We start from the raw sequence: 26,622 nt of genomic DNA, 5'->3' as shown, positions 1-26,622 counted from the left end.
ATGTACAACTAACTACTTTTTATTTTTTTTCTGCTTACACAAAGCTGAATTGTTAAGGTATCCTAAAAATGCTTAGAGCTTTAAATAAATCTATGGTTTTTGAAATACAGAAAAAGAGTACTAGGCAATTTCAGCCGCTGACCACAGAGATGTCAACGAATTTGTCTCTTCAGTGGCAGCTTGCTGTGCAGAATCCTTCCCCTATACTGTCAGGATAAATTTACTCATTTTCTTGTACTGCCCCAAATCTCAATGGTAGAGTTTCTAGTACAGAACTTAGGACATGTAAGTACCAATAAATATTTGCTAACTTGAATTTAAAATTACCTTGCAGGAAGCATAATGTAATGGTAAAGATTATAAGCTTTGAAATCAGAAAGACAAGTTCCCATTTATTGGCTATGTGACCTTGAGAAATTTCTTAATCTCTTCAAGTCTAAATTTCCTCATCTTTAAAACAGCAATAATAATGCCTTGATTTTAAGGTCATTTGACAATTAAATTAGAAAATTATTCTAAAGAACTTAGTGTAGGTCAGTGTAGGGCACATATGGGAATGCAACAAATACTAGTAATTATGGTTAAAAGTCAGCCTCTTCAAAATAAAAAAAAAATCTAATGGAAGAAGAGAATGTAACCCATGAATTTAATGAATCAGATTATTACTGGCCTAATTAATAACTTAGATCAGTAACACTAGGAGACAAAGGATTTTCACTGAAAACCAGAGGAAAGAAGAACTTTGAAGCAATTGGCCTTTTGGGAGGGCAGAACAGGCTTGAGTGAAATGTCACAGAGAATGATGAAGGCAGTACAGTGGCCCTGAACACCTGAGGGAACTGAGAAGGGAACTCTGTGACATTAACAAAGGGCTTAAAATGGACAACTGGAAGGTGAAAAAGACAAACTGCACATTTGCTTGTTTTCAACATTTCACTTAAGGTCATCTCAACATGTCCCAAAAAGAAAGAGTGAATTGATTTCTCCTTCCTCATGTATTTCATAGCTCTACGAAACACTGCTCTGCTGTTATTAGCATTGTATTTCAGCTACAACATGGGTTAAACAGCCCTCTGGGGACTAGGTTGAGAGCATGACTACCTTCTAAACATATCTTTTTTTTTTCTATTAAAAAACACAAAGCTTCAAAGAAGTCACCTCTAAGCAAACATTGTTTCATCTTGTTTCTCACAAATTTCTGTTCTAGGCCTGGAGACAATATTTAAATATAAGAAAGAAAAATTGCAATTCAAAATAGCAATGCCAAAATAAGTGGAGCACTTGACCACTGCATAGGGGCTTGAAATGTTCAAGTGGGAAGGAGAAATGCTACAAACAAAAGGCATGAATGCAAAAGGAACAGAAATACATGCAAAACATGAGGAAACCAGTCCAGCTGTATTAGAAGGCCCTGGAGCACTTTGCTCCCAAATAACAAAGACCCGTGACTGACATTTTGAGGAGTTTGGCCTGGCTCCTAAAGGCAATAGGACTTTCTTATGTGCAACAAAGTAACATGAGTTTAGAAAGATTAATCTGGCAGATGTATGTAAAGTAGTTGAAGGACAGACAGAATTGAGATGGAAATCAGCCTACAAAAAGATAAAATTCTACAGTGAGTTTATTAGCAAAAAGAATAGAAGGGCCCGGGCTGGCACAGCTCAGTGGATTGAGAGCAGGCTGCGAACCAAAATGTCGCAGGTTCAATTCCCAGTCAGGGCACATGCCTGGGTTGCAGGCCATGACCCCCAGCAACCACACATTGATGTTTCTCTCTCTCTCTCTTTCTCCCTCCCTTCCCTCTCTAAAAAATAAATAAATAAAATCTAAAAAAAAAAAACATAAAAAGAATAGAAGGAAGGGATCAAAAAATGTTTCAAAGGGCTTGACAACTGATGGATATCAGAAAGAAGGAAGAACTGAGGACAAGATTATTTCAGACAATATGACTGAAAGTATCAGCAGTTAAGTATGACTTGGCAATTCTCATCCTTAATACCTGGGACCATGATTACCTTAATCATGGAAAATGTTTGATGGATGACTCCAACCGAAGGATTTTCATGACAAGAGTCCTTATAAACCCCACGGTAACTTTCTACGGTACAAAATTTTAATCTCATTCCAAGTGTGACACAGTTCAGGCTTCATATTTCATTCCAGTGATCAGTAAGGGTTTCTCATGATTTTGAAAAATACCAGCTCTCTCAGTTAAAGCCAAAATGCTTTTCAATAATATCCAGTGTTTAAAAAAAATGAGAACAAAGGTTTACATTCAGCCATTGTAGTGCTGAATAAAGGGTTTGGTTATCTCTGCTCTCACATTAGCTATTAAAAATTGAGAGTATACTTTAATTGAAAAATATATTTAATATTTACAATATCAAATTTTCAACTGCAGTTTTATCTTGCAAAAAAACAAGTTAGAATGTGAGCCCATTCCCTTAGCTACTATGGCTGTGCAGTTTAAGAGCACATGTTAAGGATTTTTCATTAGCATGATTAATAATAGTACTTCAGCTTAAAGATATAAAGATTCTGATAAAAATTATAAAAAATAATTTTTCTCTTATTCCTCTTAAAGAATTATTTTCTTTTTCCAAAATGTAACATGTTTTCCAGGAGATAAAACTCTAGAGACAATCGATTAATTAATCAATTTATTCATACATTCATCAAACATTTAAGCATCTACTATGTGCCAGGCACCAGACTGGGAAATGATAATAAAAGAATGCAAAAGACCTGTCCTCAAGGGGTTCAAATTCTAATTGCAGAGATAAAAATACACTGTGATACAACTGCAACAGGTCAATATAAGAAGCATATGCCAAATGTCATAAAAGAAGATTGGATATAGAGGTTACTTCTGCCTAAGGGGGCTGAGAGACACCTGATAGAACAGGGAACCTGACTGCAAGTGGACAGAGAAAAAGCACATTCCAGGCATTATCTAAGGCAGAGACATCTGGGTTAAGTGCTGGGCTTAGAAAACAGCAAGACATGACCTGTGGAAGAGCTGAGGGTGCTTCAAGAAAGGCTGTAGGAAATGAGGCTGGGAAATCAGTCACAGTGAGATGGAACTTGCAGGCGTGCCGAACAGGTTGTCCTTCAGACTTCAGACAAAGAGAATCCAACTCTTAAGAGCTGTAAATAAGGGGAAGAACTTAGGAAATAAATTAGGGAAAGACCATTCCTGGGACAAATGAAAGAGTCATTCATTTATTCATTCATTTAACAGATATTTATTGAACATCTCCTATGTAGTAGGCAAAGTTCCAGATGCTGGGAATACAGCAGGGAGCAAAATAAATAAAAACTTACCATCCCAGAACTAAAATCTGAATGAAGGGAAACAGACAATAAAAAAAAAAAATGAGTAAAACAGCCCTGGCTGACATGGCATCGTCTCACAAACAGAAAGGTCACCAGTTTGATTCCTGGTCAGGACACAAGCCAGGGTTGCAGGCCTAGTCCCCAGCTGGGGATGTACAAGAGGCAACTGACCGATGTTTCTCTCACACATTGATGTTTTTTCACTTCATTGAAATAATGAGTAAAACATATTATATCAAAGGGTAATAAACCCTATGAAAAACCTTAAAAGAGAGAGAGAAAAGAATAAAATGGGGAGGATATGTGATTTTAAATAGAGTGCTTCAGGAAGCCTTCACTGAAAAGAAGACATCTGAGCAAATCCAAACGGGATGAGGGAGCAAACCTGTAGCTACCTTGAAGGAGCGAGCACCTGAGGCAGAGGAGACACCAAGTGGCAAGGGCGCTATTTGCTCAAGGACCAACAAGGAGAATGGTGTAGCTGAAAAGAATGAGTAAGGGGAAAGCAGTTGGAGATGAGGTCTCCTGTGACAGCTAGAAAATAGTCCTCCCCGCAAAGATGTTCACATCCTAATCCCTGAAACCTGTAAATTTTACCGTACTTGGCAAAGCTAACTCTGTAGACAGCGTTAAAGATTTTTGAGATGTGGACATTATCCTGAATTACCTGGATGGCTACTAAATGAAATCATGTATCCTTATGAAAGGGAAGCAGAAAAAGATCTGACACAGACACAGACAGAAGGTGATGTGAAGATGGAGGCAGAGACTGAAGTGACAAGGCCATGAGTCAAGGAATGCCACCAGCCACCAGAAACTGGAAGAGACAGTCTTCCTTTGAGCTTCCAAGGGAATGTGATTCTGCTGACACCTTGATTTTAGCTTCATTTCAAACTTTTGGTGTCCGGAACTGTGAGAAAATAACGGGGTTTTTTGGTCATAAACCACCAATTTATGGTGATGTGTAATAACAGCACAGGAAAGTAATAGAGGGCCACAAGAGGAATGGATTATTGGTGAAAAGGGCAGACATGAGAAAGTAACAACATTCTAGGTGAAAGATTATGAAATCCAATACTAGGATAACAACTGACAATAGATAAGAGCACAGAATAGACATCAAGATACTAAATTAATGAGATTTGCTTTCAAATTAAGTAGAAATACTGGGAAAGCAAGGAATCAACAATGATGTTAAGGTTTCTAATTTAGATGATTTAGTAGACAAGTTATTAACAAAGTCCAGAAATCAAATAAGGAGTAGGTAGATTTAAAGGTGAAAGATTGTTTAATCACAACCTCCCATCATCACAACCTCCCTACGAGATACATGGCACTGTCCCCATTTTACAGATGAGAACACTGGGACTCAGAGTTAGACAGTGACAGCCCTAGACCTTTCCAACATACTATCCCAGCATGGAAATATAATTAGAAATAAAGAATCAATCAGAAAAGAGAAGTTAGAAGCTGAAGATAAAGACATAGGCATTATTGTAGAGGTGGTACTTAAAGTCATAAGAGATGAGATTGTTCAGTACAGGAGACAGAAGGAGCAAAGCCGAACCCCAGGAGTACCAAGTACCGTATTTTGCCATGTATAATGCCTCCCATGTATAATATGCACCCATGTTTTCCAAATTATACATGAGAATAAGTACTACCCATGTATAATGTGCATCCTTATTTTTCCCTAAAAAATTTGGGGAAAAAAGTACATACACACTACATATTTTGTACACAGCATACACACATACATATTTTGTACACAGCAAAATATGGTACACCTCTACAGCTAAAGTTTTTTCCTATGATATCAGCCATGAGGAACTAGAAGAAATGTTAAAATTATTAAAAGAGTAAAACATATTCATAGGACAAAGCATGACACAGGCATAAAAATATCAGGTTAAAAAACAGATGTTAAAGCACTGAACTCTACAAACAAAAAGCAGCAGCCTGTCAACCATAGAAAATCCAGACTTACCGTTGGATCCTGTGTCTCCCTGAGTTTGTGTGTAAATGATAACAATTTGTCCAAAGCTTCCTGAGGCATATTTGGGACCTATTTTATGAGAGAATTGAGGAAAGACAGAAAGAATCAATTGGAATATCTGATCAATGAATCAAAAATCATAGCTCCTTAACAAATAATACTAGAATTATATTTTTAGAAAGACTGTAATTACAGCTTACATGTTTAATTCACAGAAACTTTATTTATTCATCTTCTCAGAAAAGGTTACACCCAACCATTCCCCTTTCTCTTTAAGAATCAGATAATTAAAACCAAGCTACTCTTACTATTTACAATTCTATCACCAGCTAAAACTGAAAGGAGCATCTAACTCAGAGACTGCCATATAATATGTCTATAAAAAACTTTCATATATTTGACTTCTGGCCAAGATGGAGGTGTAGGTAGACATACTGTGCCTCCTTGCACAACCAAAAGAAGGACACCAATTTAAAAACAAAAAACAACCAAAACTGACAGAAAATCAAACTCTATGGAAGTCCAACACCCAAGGAGTTAAAGAAGACATATTCATCCAAACTGGTACGAGGGGCAGAGACCAGCAGCCAGGCAGAGAAAACTCATGGCAACGACAGAGGGTGGACCCAGTGAGGTGGTGTATTGTGGACTAGGCAGTCCCATAGTCATGCACAGAGAAACCAAGAAAAACAACTGGGGTGCAGGATAGACTGCACAACCTAGGGCCCCAGCCCAGGGAAATAAAGGCTCAAACTGTAACAGGGTGCAGCCAAGAGGGGGGCCTCAAACAGGGATTTGGAATGGGGTCCAGAACTCAAGGTGTCCAGGAAATATTGGGATGTTCTCACCCCTTCCTCCCACAGGTGTGAGTTGGGGAAAGGAACACATGGAACAAGAACATGCAGGGCTGTTTTGTACAGCAACAGCTTTACAGCTAACCTCTGGCATGGTCATTTAACATATCTATAACCTTTAACTGGTTGCATAGATATGTTAAATAGCTGTGGCCATGCTTTGAGCCAGGTAGAAGGGAGTGACTTCTACCCAAGATGTAACTGGGAGGTAACTCCCCCTGGTTATAGCACCTGTGTGAGGGCTTGGAGATGACTGGCTCCATGCCATGGGGCCACCCCTGCCCAGACTCACTATGGCAGCCCAGTAAAGCTGGAAGGATATGGGAGTGCTAGAAAGTGTAGCTAATTGTGGGAAGAGTCGGAAATGGGGCTGCAGAGGAAGATTGGCGCAGGGATTTAAACCGAGACTCAGTAGTCATGCAAAGGGAGAGAGCCATGTGGATGTGGCAATAGAAAGGAGAATCATGTGGCTTTGGCCAGAGTGGGGACCCCCACAGCCCTGTGAGGGAGAATCACCATGCGACTTTAACAGAGAACTACCACTTGGCTTTGGCAGAGTAGTGACCCCCCCTCCTCGCAGCCACTGAGGAGAGAACCACGCGGTCTTGGCAGAATGGAGACCCCCTCACAGCTTTGCAGAGAACCACGCAGCTTGATCCTGGCCAATGACACAGCTGATGGCATCAGGAGCCTGAATCTACTTCTTTTCATGAGATACGATACCCCAAATTAGGGCAGAGAAAGAAGGAAGGGCTTTGTGCATCTGTGGGTATCCTAAAAGACTTTGATATTTTAACGGAAACATTAGGTTACTACATTAAGTCTGTATAGCTTTAAATAAATATTTCCTTTCCTTTTCACAAATCTCTGGCATTGAAAGACATCTTTCCTATGGCGGCAGACAAGCCAAACTACTGGGAGGTCCTATCATTAATAGTATATCGTACCCCCATGGCCCTGTTCTGTAATAGTTTTTGTTGTCCCTGTGTGGGCCAATAATTGCTCCCCCACTTTGGCCCTGGTCTGTTTGGTAACAAAACCACTGATTGAAAGCACCTGTGGAGGTTGAGGTGGCAGTGGGAGAAATTCCCAGCCTCACAGGAGAGTTCATTGGAGAGACCCACAGAGTCCTAGAACATACACAAACCCACTCACCTGGGAATCAGCACCAGAAGGGCCCAATTTGCTTCTGGGAAGTAGAGGAAGTAACTGATATCTGGCAGAGAGCTGAGAAAGTGCTATTGTTCCCTCTCAGACCCCTCCCCCACATACAGTGTCACAATCCAGAGAAAAGGGGTTACACCGCCTGGGTGAACACCTAAGGCTCTGCCCCTCACCATATAACAGGCATGTCAAGAGAAAAAAAAATGGCCCAAACAAAAGAACAGATCAAAGCTCCAGAAAAAATACAACTAAGCAATGAAGAGACAGCCAACCTATCAGATGCACAGTTCAAAGCACTGGGAATCAGGATGCTCACAGAATTGGTTGAATTTGGTCACAAATTAGTTGAACAAATGAAGGCTACACTAACTGAAATAAAGGAAAATGCACAGGGAACCAACAGTGATGGGAAGGAAACTGAGACTCAAATCAATGGTGTGGACCAGAAGGAAGAAAGAAACAAACAACCAAACACAAAAGAAGGAAGAAACAAGAATTCAAAAAAATGAGGAGAGGCTTAGGAACCTCCAGGACATCTTTAAACATTCCAACATCTGAATCATAGGGGTACCAGAAGAAGAAGAGGAAGAGTAACAAGTGGAAAACTTACTTGAACAAATAATAAAGGAGAACTTCCCCAATCTGGCAAAGGAAATAGACTTCTAGGAAGTCCAGCAAGCTCAGAGAGTCCCAAAGAAGTTGTACCCAAGGAGGAACACACCAAGGCACATCATAATTACATTACCCAACATTAAAAATGAAGGAGAGAATCCTAGAAGCAGCAAGAGAAATGAAGACAGTTACCTACAAAGGAGTGCCCATAAGACTGTCAGCTAATTTCTCAGAAGAGACCTAACAGGCAAGAAGGGGCTGGAAAGAAGTATTTGAAGTCATGAATGGCAAGGACCTACATCCCAGATTGCTCTATCCAGCAAAGTTTTCATTTAGAATGAAAGGGCAGATAAACTACTTCTAGAAAAGGTCAAGTGAAAGGAGTTCATCATCACCAAGCCCTCATTATATGAAATGTTTAAGGGACTTATCTAAGAAAAAAGAAGATAAAAAAATATGCACAGTAAAATGATAGCAAACTCACAATTATGAACAACCACACCTAAAACAAAAACAAAAACAAACTAAGCAAACAACTAGGACAGGAACAGAACCACAGAAATGGAGATCACATGGAAGGTTAGCAACAGGGGAGTGGGAGAAGGAGAGAAGGGGAAAAGGTACAAAAAATAAGTAGCATAGATGGTAGGTAGAAAATAGACAGGGGGAGGGTAAGAATAGTATAGGAAATGTAGAAGCCAAAGAACTTATATGTATGATCCATAGACATGAACTAAAGGGAAGGGAATGTGGGTGGGAGGGGGTGTGCAGGGCAGAAGGGAGTGAAGGGGGAAAATGGGACAACTGTAATAGCATAATCAATAAAATGTATTTTAAAAAATAAATATTATATTTGTTGTAAAATTTTTCATATATTATCATTTCCTTTTTTGTTAGCTTCAACATAATTTTTTAGGCCCTATCTAATTTAGGCCCTTTCTTACTGAACCCAAACTCATTCATTTAGTAGTAATCTTACAGCAAGACTACTAAGTCACATAGGGTATCCTTATATAAAGAATGGATGCTCAAGCTGTCCATTTTTTCATGCTGCATACCTAAGCAACATGATCAGTTTCTCAATGAACTCTAAAGAGTAATTGCCCACATAACACACATTGATTGCCTTAACTATAACAAATTTAATCTAATTAAATATTTAATTGATTATAAGAAAATTTTACTTAGACAATAATAAATTTAAAATTTTAATTTAAAAGGTCAGGAAGGGACGTTAGAACAATGACTCAGTGACTAGTAGAATGTGGCCATTTCAGAAGCCAACTGTTCTGGGTTTCTTTGGTCATTTAAGTGATTGAAACTTTTTAAAATTCTAAATTCTATTCAGTACATACTTTATCTTATTTATTCTTTAAATCAGTCCTGTGATGTAAGTAGGGTAAGTAGGGTTGAGTAATTTATCCAAGATATGCAGGCTAATAAGTAGTAAACTTGGCACTTAAAGGTAAATTGTTTGTCTTTAAAACCTATGCCCTTATCCTCAACCATGCTCACAAGACTTAAAAAGTTCATTCTGGAATTTTAAAAATGATGAGTGCTAATTTTTTATGTAACTTAATAGACACAGATGTAAGATTACTACTTGTGATCTCTAATAACACCATCTGGTAGAACTTTCTATGAAGATGGAAATGTTTGTTACCTATGCTTTCTAATACATTAGCCAAAGCACCCATGTAGCTATTGATTACTTGAAATACAACTGAGAAACTAAATTTTAAAATTTTATGGCCAGTGCTAATATATAAAATAGTACAGTTTTAGAAAATGCTAACCACAATGCCACTTAAGATAGACACAAAGTAATGGATTACATATATTTCAAGCCAACAGACACCTAATCAGGTAAGTATAGGATAGGATATATGAGGTCTGTCCAGAAGGTACCCAGCCATGTAATATGAAACATAGATGTATTTATTGAAGAAGACACAAGATACATGAAACATGTACATAGGACAATGATGCCTCAGTCCCCTTCAAAGGAGGGGACCTCACACAGTTCCCCTAATTACCATCAGCTGCCCGTTTGTATTTTCCTGAATCTCACAGTCTGAAATCTCTTCCCTTTCAAAGATGATTTTAGTTTGGGGAAAAGCCAGAAGTTGCACAACATCAAATCTGGGCTGTAGGGGGGCTGAGTCACCTGGGTGATTCGATGTTTGGCCAAAAGCTTCTGCATGAGACATGGCACACGAGTGAGCAGTTTTGTCATGATGAAGCTGCCAATCACCAGTTGCCCATAGCCGCAGCCTTCTGAATCATCAGAATAGTTTCCGTGGAGAAATATTCAAGCTTAACGCAAAATTGAATGCAAATTAGTTGCTCTACTCACTCATTCATTTCAAATAATACGGCCATAGCACACATGTTCACTCAATGGTGTCTACTGCCCCCACTGACTAGTACAGTGAAGTTGCCATTGTTAACACATGCCACTCTCTTTGGCTGCCAGGTTATGTCGATGTTGTGCAAACTGTTCTCATTGTATTAACAATAGCTGGACTCTTTCCAGACAGACCTCTTATTACAGTCATGAGGGGACCAGGACTCCTTAGTATTTTCTACAGAATCTAAGCAACTAATATATACTTAATTTCCATTTACAGTAGGAACTTAAAATAGTCACTTTGGCTGAATATGAAAAGAAAAGGAATCCGAAAACTGCCTCCACACAAGGAAAGAGGAAAGACACCCTACATCTCTGGTACCCAAAGTGGGGTCGAGAGACCAGCAGTAGCAACATCAGCACCACCTAAAAGCTTTAGAAATGCAGATCCCCACGCACCGTATCCCAGACCAACTGACTCAGCAACCTGCATTTTTACCAACTTCTCCGGATGGTTCTGTAAAATGGTCACGTTTCAGAACCATTATATGAGGAAATATAGAAGTCAGTGAGGAGAAAAAGCTAAAAATGTCCAATTTTGTTTTAGTAGGAGTCAGAGTATCTCAAAAAGAGAAAAACTGAAGGCTCAGGCTGGAGCTGGCCTCACTCTTACCATTTCCTTAATCACTTGGATTTCTTCACTTTTGACAAGTGGTTTCATGTAATGGAAAAAGAACATGGTCAAGAATTCTGGCCCCAGCCACTGCTGTGTTGTGCTTCCAATCACAGGGGGCTCTGCCAGCGCGATGATTCTGAAGGAGGGGTGGACAGGAAAAATGGATCTAAAAGAGGAAAAAAATTAAAAACATAACCTTTTACATTAAAAATTAAATCATGGTGGCTAAAGTCTAGGCAATGGTAAGTCTATACTGCAGTTAATATACTCAGAGCTACTGTGCAAAGAACAGACTGGAAAAAGTCAAGACATTCTAAAATTCTAATATTAAAACAAAGCAAACAAACAAAAGAATCACCTACTGCTAATATAAGATGTGCCATATCCACTGGTAAAACTCCATCACTGGCACAAACCACTCATTTGGAATGTGCTATTATGCCTAAAATAAACTTTCCCCACAGTCCCTTGAAACAGAATCCCATCCAATTCATATTTAGTACATAGGTCCCTTTTCTTTATTCAAAATCTCCTCAAAATCTTACAAGGAACCCACTATCTTACAAAGACAATGAAGAATAGTTCAAGGAGACTTCTCAATAAATAGAAAATTTAAGCAGCACAGGGGTTGGATTAAATTTAAATTTGGTTTGGAAATAAGAATACTAAGTTCTTAAAAAGGTAGAAAATGTTAAACTTTTATATAATTCACTCTTTTGTAATTTTATAGGAAATGTTATGATTTTTGAAGTAATCTCTATAAATCTCTGCTAGGCAATTGAAAATGTAAATATTCTAGGACACATAGAGAAATAACACAAGACTTCCCAAGGTTTGTGAAATGACTTGAGTAGTTTTTGGAGGAGGGACTAAAAAATCCCTTTTGTGACCCAATCCCCAAGACCATATACACCTAGATCATTTCTGAGGGTTTTTACATTCTTTGCAGGTAGTCACATGGCTAATATACCATTAAAAATGGCTTCAGAAATGTTACAGACTTTCCTTCTCTTGTTGCAAAACACCAGGAATACCATGGATGTGGTAGTTAGAAATAGTATGATGGCCAAACACCAGACAACATACATGCCTGCACTTCTCACAGGAAGGACCAAAATAGAACTGTTTCCTTTGATGCAAAAAACTTCTCTGGGGAAAGGGTGAGTATGAATACTACAGATTGCTAAATGTGTCCCTTCCTGCTGTTGTACAAAGCATGGGTGGGAGAGGGGAGTGAGATTTTCTTGAGAAAATAGTGAACTACCAATAGTTTATTTTGCCAGGAAGAGGCTTTTGCTTATCTCAGGGGAGCACTAATGAGCAGTGGCCTAGTCTCAGTTATACTTATATATGCTTTAATGTTTTTTCATTTTGAATATTTTTCATTGTGACTAAACATTAAAAAAGTTTATAATCTCTCATTTTTCATTATTCATCAGTAGTAAGCCATAACTGGACATTGGGCAGATCCTTGACTGGCAGATTTCTCTGGATTCTTTTACTCTAACTCTTTCGTTTGTTTATTTGAGAGAGAGAGGAAGGGACAGGGGTTGGAAGGAAAGTGAGAGAGAGAGTCGGAGACAGAGACAGAGACAGAGACAGAGAAATTGATTTGTTCCACTCACTTATGCATTCATTGGTTGCTTCTCGTACGTGCCATGCCTGAGGATGGAACCCGCAACCTTGGCATATTGGGACAATGTTCTAACTAACTGAGCTACCCAGCTAGGACTATTCTTACTCTTATGTTTGAAAATAGTTAGGATCTGAGCTTTCCCTCCTACCTCCCCAGAAACTCTAGCATCTCTTTGCTAGTAAATTAGGCCATGTAAATTTTCAACAGAATTAAGGGTAGATCCAGGATTTTATGCCTAAGTTTCTGTGTTTGATTCTCAAAACAAAGAGCCTTAAGGATATTTTGATTTTGAAAAGTGACCCTAAACATTTTTATGGTGAAAGACCAGTTTAAACTCTGTAACTATGAAGGGTCTAATTACTTACTATTGTATGTATCGGTTTTGTCTTTTTTATTCAGAGAACCCACCTTCTTTCATGACCAGATTTAGACTAGCCACTCTGCTTTTAGGTAGGAAGGCATTATTTTCAGTTCCTGTTGCAACAGGGTGTAGCCAGGAGGGTTCTCAAATAGAGATTTGTAATGGGGTCCAGAACTCAGGGTGTTCAGGAAATATTTAAAAATATAGGATGCCCTCACCCCCACAAGTCTGAACTGGGGTATGGGACACATGGAGCAGGACCATTGAGAGTTGTTCTGCATAGCGACAGTTTTGCAACTAACCTGAGGCATGGTCATTTAACACATCTATAACTTTTAATTGGTTTCATGGATATGTTAAATACCTGTGGCCATGCTTTGAGTCAGGGAGATGGGAGTGACTTCCACCCAGAATGTAATTGGGAAGAAACTTCCCCTGGTAACAGTGCCTGCATGAGAGCTTGGAGATGATTGGCTCCATGCCACGGGGCCACGCCTGCCCAAACTTACTATGGCAGTCCAGAAAAGCTGGAAAAATACGGGAATGCTGGCAGGTATAGCTAATTGTGGGAGGAGTCGGAAATGAGGCTGCAGGAGAATATTGGCACTGGGATTTAGACCCAGGCACAGCAGCCATGAAAACAAGGGACTGTGTGGCTTTGCCAAGAAAAAGAGGGGACAAATCAGCTTTGGGGTGCTCCCTTTTGCCACGTGGCTTAGTAAACAGGAAAGACCTTGCTGGGAAAAAAATAGGATGAAAGGACTCATGCTGGTGGGCCATAAGAAGGTTCCACTTGGTTTTGGATTAACTGGAGATCACGGTGGTGACACAGCTGATGGTGCTAAGAACCGAGGGAGGCTGGCCAGCCTAACAGGGATTGCTAGGAACTAAAGGGCTACCTGAGCCACGGATTCCTATTTCTTTTCCTGAGATACAATACCTCAGACCAGGCAAAGTGGGGAAGGAAGAACTGAGTGTGTCTGTGGGTGTTTTAAGGTACTTTGGGATTTTAATGAAGACACTAAGTCACTACTCTTAAGTCTGTATAACCTTTGAATAAATAATTCCTTTCCTTTTCACCAGTCTCTCACATGGAGAGCTATAATTCCCTGGTGGCAGGCAAGGCAAACCTAGTACAGGGGACCCCAGGAGAAGAGGGGATCCATTAGGTAATTGTATATCATTCCCCTCCCATGAATCTGTTCTGTAACACTGACTTTTGTTTTGTCCTTGTCACCAAGTCTTTAAAAAGTTTCTTGCAGTGATGGTTATTAACTACAGCAATGAATTTATTTAAATATTTAATTAGCATCTGTTCTTTTCCAAGTATTACATTACACCTTAGGTGGTATAAAGATGAGTAAGGAATGTGTACATGCAATTTGTTACATTGCATACAAAAAAGGGGAAATACGGGCTGTGTCCAGAACTACATAACTTCTAGGTTCTAAAGTGGAACATTAGTATTCCAGTGTGGGGGCCAGTCACAAAACCCTCTTCTGGTTCATGACTAATGTCTTTATAGAAAACTACATCATTTTTTCAAGCTCCTTAATATATAAATTTGACAAAATGTAGCATATTTCCTTCAAAAACTTGGAGTTTATTATAATCTTTCTTTTTTGTTTTATTATAGCTTTTTTGAAGTATAATTGGTATATAATAAACTGCATATTTAAAGTGTACAGTTTGATAATTTTTGATATGTATATACATCTATAAAACCATTATCACAATCAAGAGAATGAACACATCTGTGACCCCTAAAGTATCCTCAAACTCCTTTGTAATCTCTCTGTAATCTCTCTTTACAGTTATTTTATATAATCTGTGTTTTCTAGAGTTTTATGTAAATCACTCAATATGTACTCTTTTTGGTCTGGCTTCCTAAGCAAAATTATTTTGAGATCTACCATGTTACGTATATCAATAATTTACTCCTTTTTATTGCTGACAAGCATCAGAAACTAATATATATAAATTTATACTCACAACCCCTAAACAAACTGACCTCAATATTTTTACTTTTAAAATATTTTCCAGGCCTGGCTGGCATAGCTCAGTGGATTGAGCTCAGGCTGCGAACCAAAGTGTCTCAGGTACGATTCCCAGTCAGGGCACATGCCTGGGTTGCAGGCCATGGCCCCCAGCAACCCCACATCGATGTTTCTCTCTCTCTCTCTCTTTCTCCCTCCCTTCCCTCTCTAAAAATAAATACACAAAATCTTAAAAAATATATTTTTCAACTCAGGACTTCCAGCCAAGATGGAGGTGTAGGTAGACACAGTGTGCCTCCTCGCATACCAAAATAAGGACAACAAAAATTTAGGGAAAAAAACAACCAGTACTGACAGAAAATTGAACTGTATGGAAGTCTGACAACCAAGGAGTTAAAGAAGAAACATTCATCCAGACTGGTAGGAGGGGTGGAGTTGGACGGCTCTGTAGAGAGGGGTCACAGCAAAGTGGTGGTTGACGGACCCAGCAAGGTGGTGGATTGTGGAGGGGTTTGGCACACAAGGAGGCTGGCAGCCAGGTGGTCCCACATTCGTGTGCAGATAAACCAGGAGAAACTGGGGAGCGAGAAAGACCGTGCAACTCAGGGCTCTAGCTCAGGGAAATAAAGCCTCAAAACACCAGTTGAAAACACCTGTGGTGACTGAGGTTCCGGGAGAAACTCCCAGTCTCACAGGAGAGTTCACTGGAGAGAGTTACAGGGTCCTAGAACATACACAAACCCACCCACATGGAAATCAGCATCAGAAGGACGCAGTCTGCTTGAGGAAAGAGGCAGAAGGGACTGAAATCCAGCAGAGAGTGGAGCAAGCACCATTGTTCCCTCTCAGAACCCTCCCCCACATACAGTATCACAACCCAGCAACTGGGTTGCCCTGCCCTGGTGAACACCAAAGGCTCCACCCCCTCACTACATAACAGGCATATCGAGACAAAAAATACAACTAAGCAATGAAGAGACAGCCAACCTATCAGATGCACAGTTCAAAGCACTGGGAATCAGGATGCTCACAGAATTGGTTGAATTTGGTCACAAATTAGTTGAACAAATGAAGGCTACACTAACTGAAATAAAGGAAAATGCACAGGGAACCAACAGTGATGGGAAGGAAACTGAGACTCAAATCAATGGTGTGGACCAGAAGGAAGAAAGAAACAAACAACCAAACACAAAAGAAGGACGAAACAAGAATTCAAAAAAATGAGGAGAGGCTTAGGAACCTCCAGGACATCTTTAAACATTCCAACATCTGAATCATAGGGGTACCAGAAGAAGAAGAGGAAGAGTAACAAGTGGAAAACTTACTTGAACAAATAATAAAGGAGAACTTCCCCAATCTGGCAAAGGAAATAGACTTCTAGGAAGTCCAGCAAGCTCAGAGAGTCCCAAAGAAGTTGTACCCAAGGAGGAACACACCAAGGCACATCATAATTACATTACCCAACATTAAAATGAAGGAGAGAATCCTAGAAGCAGCAAGAGAAATGAAGACAGTTACCTACAAAGGAGTGCCCATAAGACTGTCAGCTAATTTCTCAGAAGAGACCTAACAGGCAAGAAGGGGCTGGAAAGAAGTATTTGAAGTCATGAATGGCAAGGACCTACATCCCAGATTGCTCTATCCAGCAAAGTTTTCATTTAGAATGAAAGGGCAGATAAACTACTTCTCAGAAAAGGTCAAGTGAAAGGAGTTCATCATCACCAAGCCCTCATTATATGAAATGTTTAAGGGGCTTATCTAAGAAAAAGAAGATAAAAAATATGCACAGTAAAATGATAGCAAACTCACAATTATGAACAACCACACCTAAAACAAAAACAAAAACAAAAACAAACTAAGCAAACAACTAGGACAGGAACAGAACCACAGAAATGGAGATCACATGGAAGGTTAGCAACAGGGGAGTGGGAGAAGGAGAGAAGGGGAAAAGGTACAAAAAATAAGTAGCATAGATGGTAGGTAGAAAATAGACAGGGGGAGGGCAAGAACAGTATGGAGAATGTAGAAGCTAAAGAATTTATAAGTATGACACATGGACATGAACTAAAGGGGGGGAATGTGGGTGGGAGAGGGTGTGCAGGGTGGAGGGGAGTGAAGGGGGAAAATGGGGCAACTGTAATAACATAATCAATAAACTATATTAAAATATTTTTCATAAGATCTTTATGCTTTTAAAATTTTTAATCTTCAGGAAACAATATCCATTTATCTAAAGTTAAAGCATTTCTTTAGTTCCACTTGTTACTTGTTGTTAAATTCCAGTAAAATTAAAGTTACCCTTGATTTTTAATTTTAATAGTGCTTCTATCTTAATTCTCAATTATTTACCACTTCAGCCTTCGTATTACCCGCCAGTATGTGAAACCACCTGAAAGGAGTTGGCAGGACCTCAGGAATACTCTGTTCTCTAACTTTCAGACTTGGAGAACCTAATATCATGAGGAAATCACTTTCCATATGACCAATTTATAAGTAAGGGAGCCTTTTGGGAGAATCTAGCAAAAAAAAGGTCCTTGAATAGGAAAATAACAGGAGAAGTCCTGTTATTCAATACTTTGATAACTGTTTCTATAGTTAGCATATACTTTTCTGTCCAACATACCTGTTGTCTCAGAAACTATCTTCTTTAAATTGGGCCAGTTTACCTAATGAAGGTACTCTGTGAGTCAGTACCAAAAAGCAAGCCACAGACAATATATGTCTTGAGCAATGACCATCATCTTACTTAAATTCTAATCACTTACATTGATCGCATGTTAATTGCTCTTCTAACTAGGAGAAAAGGGGATCAGGGATGAATCCAACATCTGTTGCTGAGTCATGAACAAAGATCTCTGGATTATAGCAAACGACATAGCAGAAGTGGAAAATGGAATAACTTTTCCAGAATCACAGAATTTTCTGTGTCCAGTCTGTCATGTGACTGTCTGAATACTAGAAATCCTGAGTGGTCACTTTACCCTCAAGACATTCTGGTGTTGTCCATGTTGTAATCACACCCTCTTCTCCTAGAATAGGGGTGTCAAACTCATTTTCACTGGGGGCCACATCAGCCTTGCAGTTGCCTTCAAAGGGCCAAATGTAATTTTAGGACTGTATAAATGTAACTACTCCGTAACTAGGGGCAAGGAGGTCGGTGCTGCCACCAGATAAAACCAGGTGAAGGGCTGGAATCGGTCTGCATTCGGCCTGCGGGCCTAGTGTTTGCCACCTGTGACCTAGAACAACTCCTTTGAACAGATCACTCTGTGCCCTGCTTGAACATCTGTAAATGTCTTTTTCTCTCTACCTAGAGAAATGAAATGATGTCTGATAGCTTTCGTGAATTCATCCAGACCTTTCACATGAACATTTCTAAAAACTGTTTTTCCTTGGCTTACAAATTATGGTGTGGCCTCTCAAATTACAGATCAAGCAGTCTGGGGCTTGGTGGACCTACCTGTTGAATTGGGATAACTTTTTCTTATGTGAAATCCTTAGAGTACTTATCCATTTTTTCTCCACATATACCCTGACTCCTGATAGTCTAGCTGCCTAACTTAACTATTGGGTTCTGTTATAATAGTTAATGGCAATGGACAGTCCATTTCTGGAGAGAAAGGACAGTTTTATACCTGTATTTTGGTTTTCATGAATATCTTGGCAGATGTTTGAGTTTCATCTCTCCTTTCTCTTAGCAGGGATATTACCATTTAGAGGTGATATTTCTACTGGGGTTTTGAGTAGAATTGATTAAAACTGACAATATCACCCACATGATATATAATGAAGTTTGGCAAAGGAATCAAATATAGGATTTCACAGTGGGCCTGGTAGCCCACTGTTAGCTGTTAATCATGAGCCCCAATGGCATCAGACTTATCATTAAAAGGCAAAGTCTTCCCAGTAAGAAGGTTCATAAAAAGAAACATTGCTAGCTTAGAAGATCATCTAAAACTAGATTAATAGAATTGCCTTTACCTTCAGTGTCCTAGAATTTATCCTAGGTCAAGATTTATTTACTCACTCAAAAACATGGATTAAGTAATCGACTATGTGCCAGATACTATGACATTAGAAACAACGATAGAGAGCAAGACAGAGTCCTGACAAGATTAAAGTCCTAGGTTCCAGTTACTTTCTGAGGCACAGATGCATCCTAGCCCTTCTGCTGAAAATGTGAGATACTATTAAGTTCCTTTTTACGACAATGAACGTTTTTTTTGTTATTTGTAACTAAAGGAGTCCTGCCAAACACAAATATAGAAATTGTTCCTAAGAAAGGCCAACCGGTGTCTAAATTTGCCAAGCTGGGTGCACTGTAATTATTTATTTATATATCTGCCACTTTTCATATGTAGGTAAGTATTAACTTTAGGAAAACAAAATGTATGTAAAAAAGGATAAATAACTATAGTTTACTGACTGGCTCAGCAGTGTATAGTTCTAATGTTGTGATAGTAATGCAAACACTCAATAAAGTTCCCAAAAGTACTACATAACTGTTTAAAAAGAATGAAAAAGAGAGAGTATGTATGTATAATGGGAAAAGGGGTGATGGAAGAGGGCTAAACCTTAATTTTTCATCATAGGAAATCACTAGATAGTGCCTAGCACTGAAAATAAACCAAGAGTATCACTGAAAGTATATTGTTTAGTGACATGGAGGTAAATACCAAAAGAAACAGACAAGAGTTGAAAGTGGTAGCCTTTGGGGAGTGATAGATGGGAGTGTCCTAGAACAGATGACAGGACTGATATTTTAAATAAAAAGCTTTGAAAAACTATCTGGCTCAAGTTTCATGAATGTTTAACAATAATAAAAATTCAAATGAAAAGAAAAAGAAAGTGAATAAAACCAAGCAGTGCTGTGGCCTGTCTCTACTTATTCAGAGTGATTTTGGAGACAGAATTGGGTCTGGTTTACATTCATGGGAGAGCTGAAAATCAACAATGAAGAAGATAGGACACTTTTTAAAGATTTTCTTTATTTATTTTTAGAGAAAAAGGGGAAGGGAGGGAAAATGCGAGGGAGAGAAACATGTATCAGTTGCCTCTCGCATGTCCCCAACTGGGGACCTGGCCTGCAGCCCATGCATGTGCCCACACCAGGAATCAAACCAGTGACTTTTTGGTTTGTGAGATGACACCCTACCCACTGAGCAACACCAGTCAAGGAAAGATGGGACACTAGTTTAGAGAGTGCAAACCCTGAATTGATGCTCAGTGCTACTCTTCCTGAAAGTGTTTTCATTTGTAACACTACTTGTGACCATTAGGGAGAACGTGGGTATTTTTTGTAAAAAAGGGTCATCACTTCCTGGATGTTTGGCTACAAACACAATGCTCCTGAGGTCCTAAGGGAAACTGACTGGCAGGCTTGCTGATAGCTACTGCCCAACTGCTTTGATTCATCTCCCTGAAAAATAAAAACTCTTCCCTGACAAATGTTTCACATGCAAACAGTACATAAAAGCTGAATTTTATAAACTGAAGGTATGAAATGAATGGGATCCTCATAACTTGCCTCCCTAACACTCAATCAAACCATTTATTGAGCTAGAGAAATTTGACAATATCTACCTCAGAGGCATAAATAGCTGTGTAATCAAGTGAATTTTTAAATAATCTATACAGTGATAGTAAGAAATTTAACATTTCCTCTCTGAAAAAATTCCAAGGCAATTTTTAAACAAAACTCTCCTTAAAACATAAATACAATAAGTACACTTACCTATCATTTATAGAATTTTAATGTTTTAAAAATAGCAGCAACCCCTTTGGAAGGAGGTGAAGCTTCAATTAAATAAGATCCAATTAAATGACGAAGAATTCTACAAAGTAGCAAATCTCTAACTATGTCAAAATAGCCATGGAAAAGTAATGAGGCAGAAAATAAGTTATATTGCCAAAACTCCTCTAAGGAAAAGTATAGTATGCAGCAGAAAGAAATATTTTCCTTCAAGCTTTTTATTTTGAAAATTTCAAACCCACAGAAAATTTTAAAGAATAGAATACCCATTCATCCTTCACCTACATTTCACCAGTTGTTCTTGCTCTCTTTGTCTCCGTGTGGTGTATGTTTTTATGCACACACACCTTTTTCCCCCTAAAACATTTGTAAGTAAATTGTAGACATCTTTCTACTTCATCCCTTAAATATCTCTGCATGTGTCTCCTAAGAATAGGAACATTAACCTTCATAACCACAATACCATTATGACTTAAGAAAATTAATATTAATTCAATCTCATATAATATATATAGCCCATATTTAAGCTTACCCAATTGTCACCACTGTTTCTTTTATATCTATTTTCATGTTATGTCCTGATTCAGGATCTAGTCAAGTCTCATACATTGCATTTGGGGGTTGTGTCTCTGAAAAATGTTTAAGCCTCAAAGGATAATCCTGCATCAGGTGGCATACCCACTAATAACTGATGATTTCTTAGGAGAGTGGGCCGAGTTCATGACAAAACTTTTTGTTTCTCTACTTGTTGAAAAGATATAAAATATGGGACAAAAACTGATTGGCTAGGACAAAGAAGAACTACCTTCTTAAAACTAATGTCCCTATAACATGTTTGAACACTTATGTAAAAGTAGGCTGAGAGTACAGAGTCCATCTTGGATCATAACCTCAAGTTTTAAGAAGTACCAAACTACAAGCATGCCCAGGATACCAATTATCAAGCTGTTCAAAGTTATATTGGTCTGACCCCATGGCTAGAAGAATAAGAAAACAAAGGCACACTTGACAATAAAAATAAGAGCAATGTATCATAAATTACCTCTTCTGTAGCTGCTCATCAGACATTTGTAGCTCCTTCTTTAAATGCATATACCGGTCTTCTCTCAGCAACCTAGAACCATCATAGAGGCTTAGCTCTCGATCATGGATCAACCTAATGGAATGGAGGGAAGTCAGAAAACAAATCAGTTTTGAAGTTATTAGAGGTAGGATCCATCAGTTAACATTGTAATAATGTCCATTGTTACTGACAAGTATTGAGTCCAAATTTTAGATGCACATTTCAAAGTTTCAAGTTGGCTAGTGTTGTTACAGTTGGTAAAACTATGGTTTCTGCACTGAATGGCAGTAATCATGCATACTAGATGTGGACGGGGAGGGGGGACAAGGAGAAGAAGGAAAGGGGAAGGAGGAAGGGGATGTCAAAACAGATGAACGAGATGAATGAGACATTCAGGATAACCATAAGGTGCATATTAATGTGCAAGGCAGTTGGCACATGCTCCATTGAGTTCAATGTAACTTTTTAATAGTTGTATTATAAAAATGTTTCTATCCTTGGAATTATAGGATTTAAAATATCAAAAATATCAAAAATCTCTATAATAAAATAACTAGTATTATTTCATATATCTACTGTGGTGCCGACCTAACCATCCACATCACAAACAGGGCTGTCTTCCAAATGTTGCAAAGGTTGAAAAGTGCTCCTCTAGGTCTTGCACCAACCACCAAGTCTCCTGATGCCCACGTCACAGTGTCCCACACAATGTTGACTTGATCAGCACTGAGGGGAAGGGAGGGTTCATGATGCAGAGGTTAGGAGCATGGGCAGTGGAGTCCATTGAACCTGGGTTCAAAACCAGCCCTGTACATTATTAGCTGAATGACCAGCTAATTTAAACTTTTATCTTTTATAAAATTAGGGCTATAACATGAACCTCACAGTATGGCTGTGAAAATTATATAGTTAATGGAAGACATATACTTAATACACTTGTTCTCAATCTTGGCTCCATATTAGCATCTCCTGGAAAGGGTTAGGTGCACCTTTTGAAATTTCAAGGTGGCTAGAGCTCAGGGATCAGTGACTTTTAAGCTTCACACACAAAAGGTGATTCCCAAGTTGAGACACTGAGACATTCTGACTTAGCACAATACCCAGCACAGAGTAAGTACTCAATTAATGGTAACTGCCCTACTATTACTTGTCCTAGTGGACAAGAGATGGCTAATAAAAGAGGAAGTGTTATTTTGTGTCTGCTTTTGTCTGTTTAGAAGAGAAAAAATTATAAACCTATGTATTACTTATGATAAATCACTGAAAATATTTTTAAATGCTCTCAAATCTCAACAAGATTAACACAATGATTTTAGAATCTTTCATTTTACTTGGTATCTACACATTTTCAAGATAAAAAATATTTGAAAAGTTATACCACTTCTTTGAACTTTCCTGATAAGTCAAAGTTAAAAACCAAATACTATCTACAAGTGATAGAATCAAGCTGTGACAACAAAAAATCAGTATCATCACTGATATAAGATGGGAATATTTTCTACTGAAAGTCATACATAAAATTTCTTAATATTAAATTCAAGAGAAGTTAATTAGGAATGTATGGATATTTTTCCCACCTAAAACTGCAATAAGAGAACAGCAGTTAAACAAATAGTCATGTTTGTAAACACAAAGTGAGCTTTTTAGCTTAAAAGTATAATAAAACAGCCATTATACATTTTATATAAGGAACTACATTTTCTCTCAAAAAAAAATGCTAACAAAACCAACCATTATTTAAACCAATGATTCCTAAGGAGTTTGTAAACAGTGGAGCTATGACTCCGACAAACTGTAGAAACTTGAGCTATGTGACTTGTCACACACACACACACACACACACTAAGCATATACAAGTCTTTCAAAATCACTACTTAAAAGTTTCCTTAAAACACACTTTTTTGAAAGAATTTGCTATTCTACTTGGATACAGAATTATAAGTTTTAAGTATCTACATAACCCAGTTTTAGAAAACAAGAATGAAAGAGTTCTACATCCACTGTTTACTTGGTGTGCTCTCATTGAAGGTTTGTGAAGGTTTGCTCTCATTTGACTCACACAAACCTTTGCAACACGGCGAGTGTGCCTGCATTGACACGATGAATGCCATCCAAGAGGACCAGCTTCCCTTCCAGAGCAGCATTCACAAGGGGCGAGGACCGCCAGGCAGTGTCTCCATTTGGAAGAGTGTATCTTTGCTGTAGCAGATCACGCGCTGTCATATCCTAAAGCCAAACCCACCAAAAAAAATTTGGAGTTAGTTTTTAAGACATGAATGGCCGCTTATTTAGCTCTCTCTGAACATTACATACAACAACTAGGAATTCATCTCCAACTTATCAAAAGAAGAGATATTCAGAAGCTTTTCTTGGCCATTGGAGGTTTTCTCCCCCTATTACTCATCCGCATAACACAGTTAAAAGTAACGATTTCTTTTTCTTTTCATTTAGCATTTCTCCACTTTTAAATTGTTCATCTGATATCTATACAAGTGATGGTAGTAATTGCTACCTGATTTTAATGACTAACTCTATCAGCTCTATCCCTGCAGGGATAGAAATGTATGAATTCCTTTTTAAGAATAAGAAGCCATACAAACTCAATGAGTGGCGATGCTTATCTATAATATGCCTTTTCTCATAGTTGACAAGCTCCTGAAAAGCCATGCTAGGAAGCATCAACGTTATTCATTATATTTAAAGGGGCTTAAAAATGGAGGAAACTGAGGAGAACAGTCAGCAGATGAGGTACAGAGATTGACAAACAACAGCACGGCACTTACAAGCAATTTCTTAAATGTGCTAACATGAAAACAGCATAACAGATGTAAGCAAAGTATTAATAGTAGTAGCAGATAAAAGTCTACTATAAAATAATTTGGTGCCATATAATATGAACAAGTTTTCTTAAATGCATTAATGTTGAAGACAGTAGTTTCTGTTATCAGCTTCAGATACATTTTGTGCTACTTATATCAAACAAAAGACAATTTTAACCAAAAATCAAGTCTTTTGTAATTTTGCGATACCCACTTCAAGGTTCAAGCAGATAGAAAACTAATGAATTTGTTTATATTCATATATTCATAATGGCAACAAATCTGTATTGAAACCAATGTTCTCACTTTCAAAAAAGTACTGACTTAGGAAGTATGAATAGGCTTATATTAAATCATAAAGACACTTGAGAAACAGTAACATTCAAACTCAGCAAGACCCCCACAGCTCCAAAGGGATGGCTTTGGCCACTATAAAAATTTAGCTTAACTCATTAGTTTTATATAGTTCCTCAATTAAGAATTTTAAATTCTATACAATCTATATGAGCATGTCACTCTAAGTGGCCAAGACTACATCTATCACCATCATCAGTGTTTATTAAGATGGTTCATGGTGAGAATGAGCTCGTTCCCACTCACGGCTTTGCTATATACCAGGAAATGGACTACCCTGCAAGAAATGTGGAATGAATCATGGGTCATTTTCACAATCAAATGGTGAAAACATCAAGTATGTATGTAAGTATGTATGTGTGTGTATATATATATACACATATATACAGATATACAGATATGTGTATACAGATATATACACATATACGCATATATAACTATACACAAATAAATATATGAAATCTTTTTAAAGTTAATATAAAAACAGGTAAATTTAAAGAAAACTCTTGGTACTACTTATTCCAGAAAAATATTCACTATACAGTTACATCACATACTGTCCTAGAGAATAAAACAAACAGAAAACATTCTTTGGCATAGTGGTTCTAAATCAAAGATATGTATCAGAAACAGCTGGGTGAACTTTTGGAAAATATATAAGCTTAGGCACCATTACTCTGAATATTTGGATTCAACAGATTCAAACTAGGGCTTACCACCTGTTTCATTAAACATTGTGTAGGTGATCTCTGACATGCCTCCCAGGTGGGAAACACAAGAGTCATTTAAGTTAATGTCCAACTTTGTCCCATCCTATGTACTATACCCTTTCATTTTAATAGGAATTATAAGATTGCATGAGAACATACAAAATGCTTAACAAAATGGTGTAAAAGTTGAAAAAAAGAAAGAGTGGGCCTTGTTTCCTTTGATATTTTGAAGTAATATAAGTCCTGTTGGTATTCAGGGAGGAAGTAATGTGAAGATGCCTTTGATGCCATCGATAACATATTTTTAAAGAAATAGATGGGTGTTAGGTTTGAAAATCCTTGCTTCAAGCTGATAATAGGTGATGGCATCCTGACCCAGACTCAGCTCTGGAGTCTTTGGCCTGAACCCAGGAACAGAAATGAGGAATGTGACACTGGCAGAAGAGCTATAGACTCCCAAGGAGCTAAGGCTAGCAATTGATAACTTTTTTTAAAAAGTTGTTTTTCAATAGAGAAAATTCTTCACTTTCATATCAACACATCATAAATCACCATTCTGTGAACAACATGAATAAGCACTACTTTGTGGTCATGATTCCGAAGTACTTTCATATCTGTTAACTCACACAATGTCTACAGTACTTGTCCCATTCAATTAAGTAAATACTAATAACAGTGATGAGAAAGACAATCAATACATATAGCTCCTCTTTTCCAACCTAGCAGTCTGAGACTCCCTTATTCTTAATGAAGTAAACAAAATGATAATTTGTTGCCACACAACAAGCAGTAACAGATAACACCACTCAATGCTATTAATACCAACTGCAACTACAGACCAGAAATATTCTCCCTTTCCTCAATCATCAGAGGGATAAATAGAAAATGGAAAATACTTGACATTTCTTAGAAGACTAATTCAGTTCAGTTTTATCATCTAAA

At 38.1% G+C, this 26,622-nt stretch overlaps 1 protein-coding gene across 4 annotated transcripts in view; it reads right to left on the bottom strand.

The window, feature by feature from the left end:
• VWA8 (von Willebrand factor A domain containing 8) overlaps positions 1-26,622 on the bottom strand; it is a 421,660-nt gene that overhangs the window by 263,239 nt on the left and 131,799 nt on the right. For all 4 annotated transcript variants that reach the window (XM_045839249.1, XM_045839250.1, XM_045839252.1 and 1 more), the window contains exons 13-16: positions 23,863-24,023; positions 21,777-21,890; positions 10,986-11,154; positions 5,324-5,401 (exon numbers count right to left, since the gene is read on the bottom strand). In XM_045839249.1, coding sequence (XP_045695205.1) covers positions 5,324-5,401; positions 10,986-11,154; positions 21,777-21,890; positions 23,863-24,023 — 522 coding nt within the window. The remainder of the gene's footprint in view (positions 1-5,323; positions 5,402-10,985; positions 11,155-21,776; positions 21,891-23,862; positions 24,024-26,622) is intronic.

The sequence above is a fragment of the Phyllostomus hastatus genome, unplaced genomic scaffold, assembly GCF_019186645.2.
Source record: "Phyllostomus hastatus isolate PE091 unplaced genomic scaffold, TTU_PhHast_1.1 phas_contig_29, whole genome shotgun sequence".
Lineage (NCBI taxonomy): Eukaryota > Metazoa > Chordata > Mammalia > Chiroptera > Phyllostomidae > Phyllostomus > Phyllostomus hastatus.
The sequence above is the reverse complement of the archived record's forward strand: the minus strand, read 5'-3'. Positions and strand labels throughout refer to the sequence as shown.